This window comes from Setaria italica, chromosome I (assembly GCF_000263155.2).
Source record: "Setaria italica strain Yugu1 chromosome I, Setaria_italica_v2.0, whole genome shotgun sequence".
Taxonomy (NCBI): domain Eukaryota; kingdom Viridiplantae; phylum Streptophyta; class Magnoliopsida; order Poales; family Poaceae; genus Setaria; species Setaria italica.
The window spans coordinates 29,387,622-29,401,715 of record NC_028450.1 but is presented as its reverse complement, the minus strand read 5'-3'; the positions used below and the strand labels follow the sequence as shown (position 1 = coordinate 29,401,715).

The following is a 14,094-nucleotide window of genomic DNA, read 5'->3' as shown; positions in this document are numbered from 1 at the left end:
CCCCGCCAAGTTCCATGATGCCGACAGCAACGCCAACTGACGTGCCAGGCAACACGACTCCCAACATCGCCAACCTCTTCGTCACGCCGCCGTGGCCGGTGCTCCCTGCGCCTTCACCTCCACAGCAGCAGGCAAGTTCAGCAGTTCCCGTCCCACGTTGATGCAAGCGGCGCACATTTGACATGTCAGCAGTGCGACGCAGCTCCCGTCTTGCCAATGTGCACCCAATTAACGTTGTCCAGAAAGTGCAGAGGAACTTATGCAGGAAGTTAGGCCTGCTTACTGATGATGATATTCAGTGCGTTGCAGGAATATTTGGCAATGTACTCCAGGACGCTGCCAAAGGACATCATCACAGCATTCTCGGCCATCTTCAATCTTGAGGATGATGCCCTAGAAGACGCTGACAACGCCATGGTTGCCATGCTAGGAGATGGTGTTGGTGAACTGGACGATCTGGCGGCGGTGCCGGTGGCCTAACAGGGATGATGATCATCATCAGCTGCGACCCTTCTGTGCACCATGCTATCGCCTCAATCTATGTTCTTGAGTGTGGTGTTGCTCATGTCTGTGCACAAGTTCCTATTATCTACCTTGCTCATGTCTGTGCGCAAGTTTCTATTATCTGCCACAAGACTCACTACTTCATTTCAGTCTAGCCAACATCTTCATTTGGGTTGTAACCTAATGGGTCAGACAGACCACTACTACCTATGTTGTTGCCGAACCTGTTGCTACGATTGCCCTGGGAGTCTATGGTGTATTCTTCCTTTACCATCATCGTTAGTCTGTATCCTACCTGAGTTAAAATGAAGTTCCGATGATTGGTCCCAATCTTGATATTTTTGTGCTGGAATGTCCGTGGTCTAAACCAGCAATCGCGCAAGGATGTGGTCCATCAATTTGTGGCAAATACATCGTGTAGCATTGCGTGCTTTTAGGAAACGAAGCTTCAAAACATCAATGACCCTGTGGCGTCTTACCTAGGAGCCTACAGGCTAAATAAATTTGTGTTTGCGCCGGCCACATGTCTGTTGGGAACCAGAGGGGGTCTCATACTTCTTTGGGATGAGGGCAACATAGAGGTGACTGAGATCAGCAAAGGTGTGCATCATCTTTCGACAACTGTTTCATCAACGGATGGAACCTCTTTTCGATTGACAAATGTGTACGGGCCGTCGTAGCATGGCCAAAAAAGAGCCTTCTTGCAAGAGATGTTGTTGATCAAGCCAAGCAATGGCGCTCCATGGATCATAATGGGGGACTTCAACCTCATCTACAAAGCTAGTGACAAGAACAATGCGATACTGGATCATAGACTAATGAGCCTGTTTAGAGACACGCTTATCCGATGTGATCTTTCAGAGATCCTGCTACAAAATCGTAGGTTCATGTGGAGCAATGAGCAACGAAATCCGACGCTTGTGAAACTAGACCGCATTTTCTACAATGCGGAAGGAGATGCTCTCTTTGCATCGCACGTCTTGCATGCCCTATCAACGTCTCACTCTGAGCACTGCCCCTGCTCTTGTCTAATCAAAGCGGTACGAGACGTCCACGCACTTTTAGATTCGAGGATTTCTGGATGAAACTTCCTTGCTTCCAGGAGGTGGTAGCTGAAGCATGGAATAAACCTTGCAATCGCCATGAACCTTTCCACCGCCTTTACCACAAGCTGATGCAAAACCGCCAGCGCATTGAAAGCCTAGAGCCAAAACTTCTACCCGGATACCAAGATGCAACTTCTCATGGCATCTGATGTAATCCTTAGACTGGACATGGCACAAGAGCACAGAGCCCTCACCGTGGAGGAAATCACACCACGCCAAAAGCTAAAGAGGCGAATCCTAGGCCTTGCGGTCATCGAAAGGGCAAGGAAGAAACAAGCTTCGTGCATAAATAACCTCAAATTGGGTGATGCTAACACCAAATACTTCCATATGAAAATAAATGGCCGAAGGAAAAAGAACCACATCCAGAAGATTAAGCAAGATACACACTGGGCTTTCAACCACGATGACAAAGCAAAGCTAATCCAAGATCACTTTGTGAAAATGATGGGCCATCCTGGGGACAGAACACAGGACATCAACTGGAAGTGTCTCAATCTGACCACAGTGGACCTACACGGTCTTGATGACTCCTCCTCCAAAATGGAAATCAAGCGAGAAATCGATGAACTGCCCTCCGACAAGGCACCTGGGCCAGATGGGTTCATAGGTGTCTTCTTCAAGACATGCTGGGACATAATAAAGGTTGATCTAACCGAGGCAGCAAACGGCTTCCACAATCTGTGCTACACGAGTCTTCCGTTAATCAATACGGCCAATATTGCACTCATACCAAAAAAGGAGGGTGCTGAATGTCTGACTTTAGGCCAATAAGCCTGATCCATTCCTTTGTCAAGATAATCACCAAGGTCCTTGCCATGTGTTTAGTGCCTCATATGAAAGAAATCATATCGCAATCACAATCGGCTTTCATAAAAAAAAGAAGCATCCACAATAATTTTTTGACAGTCCGCAATATGGCAAGACATTTCCACCACCTGAAAATACCGACACTTTTCCTCAAACTTGACATCGCCAAAGCTTTCGACTCGGTACGATGGGATTACCTGCTCTCCCTCCTAGAGCGCTTAGGTTTCCCCTCACGTTGGCGTGACTGGATGGCATCACTGTTTTACACGTCGTCGTCAAGGGTCCTTCTGAATGGGATCCCAAACAGCCCCATTAAGCACCATCGAGGATTAGGGCAAGATGACCCACTATCATCGCTGTTGTTCGTCATAGCAATTGAGACGCTTCGTGCCCTTCTAGGGCTAGCCACAAAGCGAGGTTTCATTACCAAACTTAGGGGCAAATGCCTCAATCTATGAACCTCCATGTACGCCGACGACACAACCATATTCCTAAATTTGACCAATAAGGATATCAATGCGCTGGCGACCTATTGACCAGGTTTGGGGAGACATCGGGTTTGAAAACAAACTTTGAGAAATCAAGCATGGTGCCTATAAGTTGCGAGGGTGTTAATCTAGAAGCCATTATTGGGATCTCCCGGTAACAAGAGCTCTCTTCCCGATTAGATATTTGGGGCTGCCACTTATGACGACAAGATTGAAAAGAGTAGACTTCCATTACGTTGTTGGTAAGGCGATTGGCAAGCTCACCGCATGGAACGCAAGGAATATGACCATGGCGGCACGTCTAACACTCACAAAATCGGTGCTAAGCTCGCAGGCGGTATACCTCCTCTCAGCGCTAGACGCTCCCCAAGAAGTGATGAAGGACATCGACTACAAACGAAAGAATCTTTTCTAGACCGAGCTGGCGGATATCATAGGTGGAAAATGCAAAGTCAACTAGGTACGATCCGCAAGACCAACGCGGCTCGGGGGTGTGGGGATTCTAAACCTCACAAGTTTGCAAGAGGATTAAGGCTAAGATGGTTATGGCAAGAGTGGAAAGCAGAGCATAAAGTTTGGGTGGAATCCGAGGTTCCCAGTGACAATACGGATACCGCGAGACATAGTTCCACACATTTATTTCATCTCCAGGAAAAAGAATAGATGTCTGCGGAAAGTATTACATAATAGAAACTGGATTAAGGACATCAACCTTCGGCATAGAGACTTTTCCGTACAACACTTCCAGGAATTTGTCCTTCTATGGAAAATTGTTCAGCAAGTGGTGCTTCGGCCAGGGGTGGTAGATGATATCAAATCGAAACTAAGCGCATACGGTATCTACTCAGCCAAATCCGCATATAATGCGCAGTTCATTGGCTCGGCGTACACCAACTTTGACACGCTGATATGGAAATTCTGGGCTCCTAGAAGTTGCAAGATCTTCTCCTGGCTCGTGATCCAAAATAGGCTATGGACGGCGGATAAATTGCGCAAATGGGGATGGCCGAATCAACTTAACTGCCCACTATGCCGCAACACACAAGAGTCGGCGATGCATCTCTTCACTTAATGTAGGGTAACACGTAGGCTATGGGACATGGTGGCGAATTGGATATCCTATACGGCGATCCAACCGATGCTCTGGGAACAGGTGGAAACTCTACATCAGTGGTGGTCGGTGAGGGTAGCAACAAATTGCTGCTCAAGGAAAGGCGTGTGTTCTCTGATCATGCTCGTCTCATGGACAGTGTGTAGGGAGAGAAATTTGAGAATCTTTGAGCGAAAGGAATCTACAATCAACATGATCTTTGGAAGAATTAAAGACAAGGCCGCGATGTGGACTACGGCCGGGGCAAAGCAGCTTTCCGCTTTACTAGCACGCTGTTAATACATTCCATACAAAAGGTTGTAGTTAGTTTCTTTTATCTTCTTTGCACCTATTGTTGCGTTGTAACTATCCAATCTGGACCTTCTTCTTTTTAATATAATCAGCAGCTCTTCCGCTCGGTTCGTTTCGAAAAAAAAAACTGCAACTTCAGGGAAATAAACCATGCTGTGATATTCACTTCCTTATAGACTCCATGAAGGCGTTGAGATTCTTCAAAGACTGCCCCTCTCCACTCATGCTACTCTCCGCCAACTCCTTCAACTTATTCACCCTTTCCTTAACACCACCGTCACCCAGCAAGCTCTCCAATCTCTCAGTGATTTCCTCCTTGGTCACAATACCTTCCCTGCCTACCGTCGCCACCCTTATTCCCACCCTCCAGATATCGCAGATGTACGTCTGGTTGGCGAACTGGTCGGTGAAGTAAGGCCAACATAGCAGAGGCACCCCGTTGCGGATGCCCTCCAACGTCGAGTTCCACCCGCAGTGCGTCACGAAGCACCCGACGGCCGAGTGTGCCAGCACAATCTCTTGCGGTGCCCACCTGACAAATTTCCCCCTCCCAGCATGTCGTGCCACTAGGTCCGTGAACGCGGTCGGCAGCTTGCCTGCCAACCCCGGCCTGAAGACCCACAGGAACGGGCGGCCGGAGGCGTCCAGAGCAACCGCAAGCTCCTGGAGCTGCGCGGGGCTCATGACGGCCAAGCTACCGAATGCCACGTACACGACGGAGCCCCGTAGCTGCGCGTCGAGGAAGGACAGGCAGTCCTCGTCGTCGGCGCGCCAAAAGTGCCCGGCCAGCGCCTCGCTTGTTGTTGTTGAGCGCTGCCATGTGCGGAGTGGGCCGATGGGGAGGATGGAGGCAGGGGAGTGCTGGGTGAAGATGTCCGGCTCGAGATCGGCGAAGGTGTTGCAGAGGAGGACGTCCGCCTTGGCGTCGGCGGCCCACGCGCTGGTGGTGAGGTAGTGGAAGACCATGCGCTTTTTGTCGCGGTTGCCCATGTAGTTCCAGGAGAGGAAGGTCGCGTCCATTGGCGCCATGGACTCGGCCAGACGGAACGAATTGTTCTCAAGTTTAACCGGAGCTCCTGCACGCCGATTATGACGAACAAATTTTCTGTCAATTTTGACGACAAGTCGACAAGGAAAGATAAATTATGGCTAGCAAAGTAGCAACCCAAGCATCTCCCAGCTAGCTGTCACGACATGTGCACGGATAGCTATGGGTTATGGGCTTATGGCCATAAATAAAAGAATGCCAAGAGAAGTACTGTAGATATCTCACCGTCGTCATCGATGACGCCATCGTGAATGAGGTTCTTGGCGCCCAGGATCACGGCGAGCACTGCCGCTGACGCTGGCCAGAGTGCGGCCGTGGGGACCCCCCGCCGCTTGGCCGCGTCCAGCGCCCAGGACATGCCGGCGTCGACCACGACGCACGTCACCCTGCCCAGGCCTTTGCCAGCAGCGCCCCCTTCGCCGTCGAGGAGAGCCTCCAGCTGCGGCAGCATGGCCTCCTTCATGGTGGCGTTGAGCCGGAGCAGGTTGTCGCGGTCCTCTCCGTCGTCCATCCCGTCCGCGACCCCCACGAGCCGCAGGCGCCGGCCTCCAGCTGATGATGACGCGCCCGCGGCGGCGGCGCCCACGACGCGGCGGTGGTTGAACTCGGTGTTGACGAAGGTGACGGCGAAGCCCCGGTCGAGGAGGCGGTGGGCGAGCTCCATCAACGGGATCACGTGGCCCTGCGCCGGGTAAGGGAGGAGGAGCGCGTGCGGCGCCATGGGGTCGGCGGCGGCCATCTCGAGTGGCGACGGATCGGGTCGGGTGGTGGTGGTGTTGTGCGAGGCGGAGTGGGCAAGTTATCTCCGCGAGCTGCGGCATAAATAGCCAAGGATACGCCAAGTTATCTCCTCTGGCAACATGCTAGTCAAGGAAGGCAGTCTCGCACGCCGGCGGCTATGGCCTATGGCTCTGATGCCGGCATGTCGCTGTCGTGGAAACGAAGCATACGTGGCACTGAGAGCCTCTCTCATCGATCTGAATATTTAGGATCCGTTTGGATTATGTAGATATTGAGCCGCTGAAATTCTCGAATAATTCCCTATGCCGTAGGCTCGTGCGTCGCTATATAGCATGTCAAAGCAGGCACTACCACATGCAGCGCGTGCGACGCAAACCATTGTACTTTCTTGTGCCCAGTCGTCGGCAGTCCATTCGTCTACGCCGAAGAATGCCCAAATCGTCGTGGTCACACAATACAGGAAATATGTTCAATGGCACCGGTGCCACGTACGTGGCCCAGGCTTAAGGTTTATGCTGCAAATGTTGGAATACTGGAATGGATGTACATGTACAACCTCCGGCCCTGGTGCCGCGTTGCAGCGGAATGTCATAGAAAAATCTTTCCACCAATATAATACAGCCGCATGTGCTTCTGCTTCGATCGCTCTGCTAGCTGCTACGCTGGCTAGGCTCCTGCCACCAATGACTCTTGTTCCCTTGGGCCTTGGCGATCTCAATGCGTCTGACCGAGTTGAGGCCAAACTGATGTACCTAACTTGAAGATGCTGGAGGCGGTGCGCGCTGTTTGTGGTCTTGATGGCGGCGGCGGCGGCGCCAAGTCAAGCTAGGATCTCAACAGACGAGAGCAGCAGGCCGAATCCTCCATGGTCATGCGCTAGGTCTCGAATCAGCTGAGTTTCGAGGTGAAAGTAGAAATTTGTAATTTTGCCATCCTGGTTTCGTCATAATACCATTTCTGCAAATGGATTTCGCCACTTTGCTATTACGAAACTGTGTTGCCCGCTAGAATGTCATTTTATTTTTTTTTCAAATTCATTTAACCATTTTCACTTAATTCCTAATGGGAAGTTCATGGAAAATAGCTAAAATTCTGCCCATGCGACATTCAACTGGACTTGGAGCCTTGGACAGTGGCAATAGAATTTGCACAAAAAATATATTCAACCATAATTTGAAGAAAATTAGCAGTGTTGCATCCCTCCTATAACATGTACTATTGCTGAGTACAGTACTATTGACTGCAAGAAAGTTGTTGGAACATGTTATGTAGTGGGTGAAGCGTGTAATGTATAAGAGAGTCAAAAAGTCCTTTTGATGGTCTACTTATATCCATGTCTTAGTCCTAGCTGAACGGTTGATATCAGATAGCAGTTCAAGGTTACCTCCCTAGGTCCCAGGCCCCAAGACCCCACAGGTATCGGTTAATGCTGCAAACATTTGCACTCTACGGGGAAACATCCAACCATTGCATATTTTATGACCTTGTTTATCCCAATTCAATCCAACTTTTTATCTTTGTTAATCCACTGGCTGGTATATATTTAGGCTTGATTTCCACGTCTAGCTCTATATTAATTACACTACATTTCATCAATACTACTTTTCTTTAAGTTTCCCCTTCACATTTATGTGTATAATGTTCATTATGCCTTAATTACTATAATATAAGATGTGGCAAAAATTCAATAGTGCAAAAGTGACATTACAAACACCCAACTAATTCTGCTGCTGAGGTTGTAATAACCTGAATTCCCTATATACTGTTGATACTCATGTCATCAATAAGAAAGCACAGGGACAGGGACCAACAACTAATTTTCACACGATGTTTTGCTAGTCTGGTGCCTTGGTCATCCGATCAACAGGGTAGTGTCGCATATACAGACACACTGCACTAGTACTGAGCACAGGGCTACACAGGTGCGCATCGCTTGTCTCAGCAGAAGCCGTCCCTCTCCGCCACTTATGAAGCTCTGGCTGACGTCCGACGTGATTGCAGTGGTATCTCCGCTTCAAGCCAAGGCACGAGTCATGCTCTGCTTCCATCCTTAGAGATCCATACAGATAATCACAATCCCGATCCATCCTAGTCCTACACATCACCCTACACATCGCCAGAGAGCACCTCTGAGTAGGTGGACATGAACACATGATGAGAGAGCACCTCTGTAGACGACTGAGTGGACATGATCGAGGCATAATTCTATCGCAGCTTGTAGCTTTGTATTTCTTGCGCTTATTTGGATGACAAGATAACTGTGGGGATGACAGGGAAAACAAAGGTTCTGATCCTAGCCGTTGCCTGTCCCTTGGATGGATCAGATGTTGATACTGCTTATCTTGCAGTGACGGTTATCACGACACCCGATCTGTGTCGTATATATCTCGCCATCTCTGCAATCAACCTGGCCTGGCCATCCTCATCTTTCCGTCCAGGAAATGATACATTGTGACTGAATGAAACCACCTAACAGATAATTGCATACCCGATGCATCCTATTCCTACGCTGGGGTAGTGGAGAGCTCTTATATATTGGTTTCAATGGATATGCATGACCGAGACGTCTTCTTCACAGTCTCTCTTGTATACTTCTTTGCCTTTGTTTAAGTCAATTCTATGATACTGCTTGGACTAGAAGGCATGCTTGCAACGGCTTTAAGTAGTTTTAGACCGGTTGTAGCTTAAAGACCACACTGAGGAATGAGGACAGTGGTGTGGTACTCTACTTAAATATTGACTGCAAAAGGATGCTGAAGGCATGTGATTAGCATTGCCAATCGGTTCGGGCTTAATAGTTTTAACGGTTAGGTTTTTACTTTGGACTTGCTAGGACTGGTTGCTAATGAGCTGACCTGTTATTACATGAACCGGTTTGAACTGGATTTTAGTACTAAGCAGATTGGGGGGTGTTTGGACTCTGTTGAATTGCGATGGATGTAAATGGCATTCAGCCCATAGGTTACAAACTTTAGAAACCCTCGCGGGGTTCACGACCTAACCACGACATCTACCTCAGTCCGGTCGTTCCTCCCTTCTGGCGCCGTCACAGGCCACGGCTCTGCCCGCTCGCCGCCGCCACGCCTCCACGACAAACTAGCTGCTTACAAAGAAAGTCATGTAAAAAGACTAGAGAATTTGGACGCAATTAAGCACGCCAAATGAAGGGTCATCACTCCTCCTGGCCTGCTAACTTCGTCATCTTGCTACCTTCTGCGTGAAACTGTGTTACACGAGAAAGCCTCACCAATCTCCACGTCCAAATGCCTGCCCATCACCAGACTGCAAAGCCTTCTTCCAGATACTGAATGACCTGAGCCTGTAAGTCATTGCTGGGTCTGCTAGTGCGACCTGTGGCAGCATTTTGGACAACAAGTGCAGATGCAGCGGTAACTTCCTCTCCCGACGTCTCTCACTCCAACGTTCACAGTGCATCCTGCGATTCAGTTGGTTCCGCATCGTCTTTGTACTGGTACACGTACACCAAACTATTCTTTAACATGCTGGCATGGAAATTGGAAAGGGCCCAATCATCGCTCTGTTCTCTCTTACCGTTTGTTTGTCGAATCCTCTATATCTACAATGCTCTCCAATTGGGAGTGGAGAGGAAGACAACTGGATGTAGGTTTGCAGTTTGCAGGCTGGCTGTGGGTGTAACGCCAAGAATAAGAGCGAGAATTTATGAAGGAGAAGAGAATAGATAAATGAGTGTTACATGATAGAAGCAACTGAAGAACATTCAGACTCTAGAACCTAGCAGTTCATTGTGTTGCCTGGACCTGGACACAGGAAAGCTGCAACTACGGTTATGTTTAGTGAAGCAAAGAGATGCCATTAGCCCCTGACCTTCCATGGCAGTTACTGTCAGGTTCAAGATAACTAAAATGAATTAAATCACTTTTTTGGTTCATTAAGAGGCTACCACCTGATCTGATAAATGTTAATTGTTGGACACATTAAAAAAACACGGGGAGGTAAGAAGGTTGCAACTGGTTTGGCTTATTTGCGAACACTGAACTATGTTGCTTAGTCTCTTTAAAGCTATATTCATGTACAATCTCTTAGCGTCTGTTTGTTTGAGTTGCAGCTTTTGACATTTTCTAAAAATGTTTGTTTGAGTTGCAGCTTTTGACCTTTTCTGAAAAGTTATTGCTGGCTTTTTATTCTGAAAAAACAACACTAGTTTTTAGGGCTTGTTTGTTTGAGCTGCAGCTTAAGCTGCCGCTTTTTGTTTCTGTAAAGCCAACACTAGCTTTTAAAAGATGTGTTTAGCTTTTTGAGCTCAAAAAGCTACGAAAAGCTTATAAAATTGAGCTTTCCAGCTTTCTATATAAACTCAGTTTTTCTGGGCTTCCAGCTTTTCTGAAGCTACACGAGAAGATCGCTGTTTGTTTGAGCTTTTGGTTTTTCAAGCTGAGAAGCTATCAGGAATCTCAAACAAACAGGACCTTAGAAGATGTGTTTAGCTTTCTAAACTCAGAAATCTTTGTTAATAGTGCATATGGTAAGCATTGATTAGGAAGATTTTTTGGAATGGTTGAAAAACACTCGTAGGAGTGCGCCGTTTTTTTCTAAGGGCGGGCAAAATTGCCACCCGCACCTACAAAACCGGGAGGGGGGAGGGGCTACATGTGACCCGCCCCTGGAGAACCATTTGTAGGAGCGGGTGATGGCGTCACCCGCCCCTACAAATGGGGGCAATTTTTAGGGGCGGGTGACGGAAGCACCTTCCCCTACAAATGATCTTTCCAGGGGCAGGTGACGGCATCACCCACCCATGAAAATAGCCTCCATTTGCAGAGGTGGGTGATACCATCACCTGCTCCTGGAAATAGTTCTCCAGGGGCGGGTCACGGGACGATCCGCCTCTGAAAATGGGCGACAAAACACTCCCATGCTCATAGCTACTTTTTCATAGCCCATAGCTCATAGCCACTTTTCCAAAAAAAAGTCAACCAAACACACCGTGAATCAAGTCTCAGTATGTGCACAGGGATATGGGTAGATAAAAGAAAGATAATTGTAGTACCAGACTCGACAATATGTACGACACACGTGAGACACTTATTTTGATGAGGTTGGACTATATAACAATAGTGTACACCAACTGAGGCAGAGCCATTTCCTATTAACACGCCAGAGAAAAACGCACAAAAAGGCTTAGCCGCATCCCATGATCAAAAGCTGAAGCTCTATACTAATTCTTCTCGAGACGTAATAACGCTTATATCTCTAAGGCAGTAATGAAACGATGACAAGTATGTCAATAAATCCAATATAAACAAGCAACCCCTAGATAAATTAAGTGTTGAGCAGCATGGATTCTATTATGCATGTATCATTCCCAAATGAGAAGCCATTGGCAGCAGCAACAAATGCTCTGTCAAAGTACGTATGTGATAGAAGGTAATAAGAGCAGCTTTGATTTCAGTCTACGTTTTTCTGTTTTATGACAGCTACGTTTTCAGTTACGGCTCCCAACTAAGAAGCCCAAGAGCTTATCCAAAATTTTACGGCAAGCAACTCTGTCACACATGATATATTGATATAGACCTCATGCTGGGTACAAAAAACTGAAGCGTCCCCGATAAAGAACAAAGCAGCACTGGCCACAGTTACATAGTTGGTTCAGAAGGCTACAAAGATAAACACGATTATTGTAGCTTATTGCAATGACCATACTCGCATCCCCGATAAAGAACAAAGCAGCACTGGCCACTAGCTACTTCACATGCAAAGCCTTCGCCATGAATTCAATAAACTCATATTCTCTGGCAGGTAAATAGACGAGTGAATCACTTGCTCTCCGTTCCATTCCTTTGACGATTTGATCATCTGGTTACCCTGCCTCCATGAGCCTCGTGATACCTGCACAAGTGACGAGCCACCAAACTTTGAAGGAATTAAACAAACTTTGGATGCTTGTCGTGCACCCACTACCTCTAGATCAACATGCAGTCCTGATGTCTCTCAAACGTGGACTAACCTGTGACATGACCTATGATTTCTTTCCATCTGAGAAAGGGATGGCACTGCATAGAAAGTATATGGCTCGTGGAGGCATAATGACACACATATATATGCACAAGGAATTGACAATTAATTGCTTGCAGATGTGTGTATATGAAAAGGCTAACGTGATGTAGTTAATATAACACGATATAGCAACGAAGCGCCTACCGCCTTGGTACTTAATGAAGTTATGGGCTCCCTACTCAAGGAACAGGATGTCTGGACATGCCTCAGACGTTAAAAACGTTGCCCTTCTCTCTTATCAGCAGTATGGACACCAGGTACCAGTTTCAAATTTTGATAGCAATCACTTCAAATGTTGGCCAGCGGCATCCAGTTGAGCTCCGATCCGACTAAAAAAGTTACAACATAAACAAGCGACAACCAGGGCTGCTGTGGGTTCCTTTTGAGTTTTTTCATACTTGTAAAACTGGTTTCCCCATTTGCTGGATTGTTGTTGACGACCAAAAGTAGCAGAATCTGGGCAGACCGGTCATACCAAAGTTCTTAAAATGCAAATTGGACTTCACCATTGTGTAGCTCTTGTCGAGTAGATCGAAATGCATATGTAGAACGTCTGATTTGGAGTTCTAATGAGAGATTTATGATCTCGGGAAGATCTGCACCCAAAAAACCCGGTAGACCGGTTTGCCAGGGCGGTTAGACCGGTTTGGTCTGTGTAGTCCGAGTTAGGAGTTGTATTTTGACACGAGATTTGTTAGGGTTTCGACTCCTAATGGGGCAAGACCTCCCCTCCCTATAAACATAAAAGGTCACGAACGATTGAGGGTATCCAATCGATCAAAAACAAATCAATCTACTGGTACTATTTTTGCCTTTTTGCCTTTTTCTTTTTCCCTAGCTTTTCCAACCCCATCTTGCTGTTCTTCTTTCGTCTTTATGGCGTCTGAGGATGTTCTAGGTGGCCTGCCAACCCTAGAATAATCCAAGGTGCGCCTGCCCTGACGGGGTCCCTCCCGGGCAAGCGTTCATTGGTTTCTTTGTCGGGTTTGCCGGCGAAACCGGTCTGACCGGCCTGTGCAGAGGAGTAGCAAAGCACCTGTCCGCATGCTGCATGTTTGAGTGCGTTCGTGTGTTGGCCCGGTTTTAGCGCCAACAATTGTAAACAATTTGCTTTCAATAAAAGCAGAGGAAATCTCTTTTAGAAAACAAACAAGTGACAACCAAACTTTTACAACCAGCAGCTAGCCTTTTAATACTTTAGGGTTTCGGTTGTGATAAGTATATATATCAGATCAGATCAACGTCATTTTGCTTACACAATGTTAAAAGAGAGCATGGTAACCTCAACATTTCATTAATTTTAGTACCTCCCTTTATTTTATTTTGCTTGTGCAATGCAGCGCAGTGTTAAGCCTAGCTTGGTATCTCTGTCAGCCTTTCAGCAATGTCCTAACATGCATCCTACAGTGTTAGCTTCATATGTTGATGTTCTCCTTACTACATAATTTCTGCATGCTTTAGGAAAAAACCACATGCTTTGTATGTGGACGTGCACGGCGATTTACAAAACTCTGAGTGGAGATGGACGGACGCTGTCAGAGATTATAGGCTTATGACTAAAATGTATTCTTGATGCCTCCCAAATCTATCAAGTTCGTTCGAGCAGGCTATGGATAAAATATGTCATGGTGTGTTGGAAAATGCGACGATATATCGCTTGGCAAAAGACAACAAAAAAGGATATAAATATATATACAGATCTACACCTAGGGATAATATGTCATGGATCGGAGGAGAGTAGGGGTGTTTGGATAGCAGGTGCTAAATTTTAGCACCTGTCACATCGGATGTTTGGACACTAATTAGGAGTATTAAACATAGTCTAATTACAAAACTAATTGCACAACCCCTAGGCTAAATCGCGAGACGAATCTATTAAGCCTAATTAATCCATCATTAGCGAATGGTTACTGTAGCACCACATTGTCAAATCATGGACTAATTAGGCTTAATAGATTC

General features: G+C 47.0%; 1 protein-coding gene across 1 annotated transcript; it reads right to left on the bottom strand.

Moving 5' to 3' along the window:
- Positions 1 to 4,217: 4,217 nt before the first annotated feature.
- On the bottom strand, positions 4,218 to 6,200 carry LOC101759503 (UDP-glycosyltransferase 83A1). The gene is made up of 2 exons (XM_004952885.4): positions 5,584 to 6,200; positions 4,218 to 5,386 (listed from the first exon to the last, which is right to left on the bottom strand). The coding sequence occupies exons 1-2, from the start codon at positions 6,095 to 6,097 to the stop codon at positions 4,473 to 4,475; spliced, it is 1,428 nt and encodes a 475-aa protein (XP_004952942.1). The 5' UTR covers positions 6,098 to 6,200; the 3' UTR covers positions 4,218 to 4,472.
- Positions 6,201 to 14,094: the final 7,894 nt, after the last annotated feature.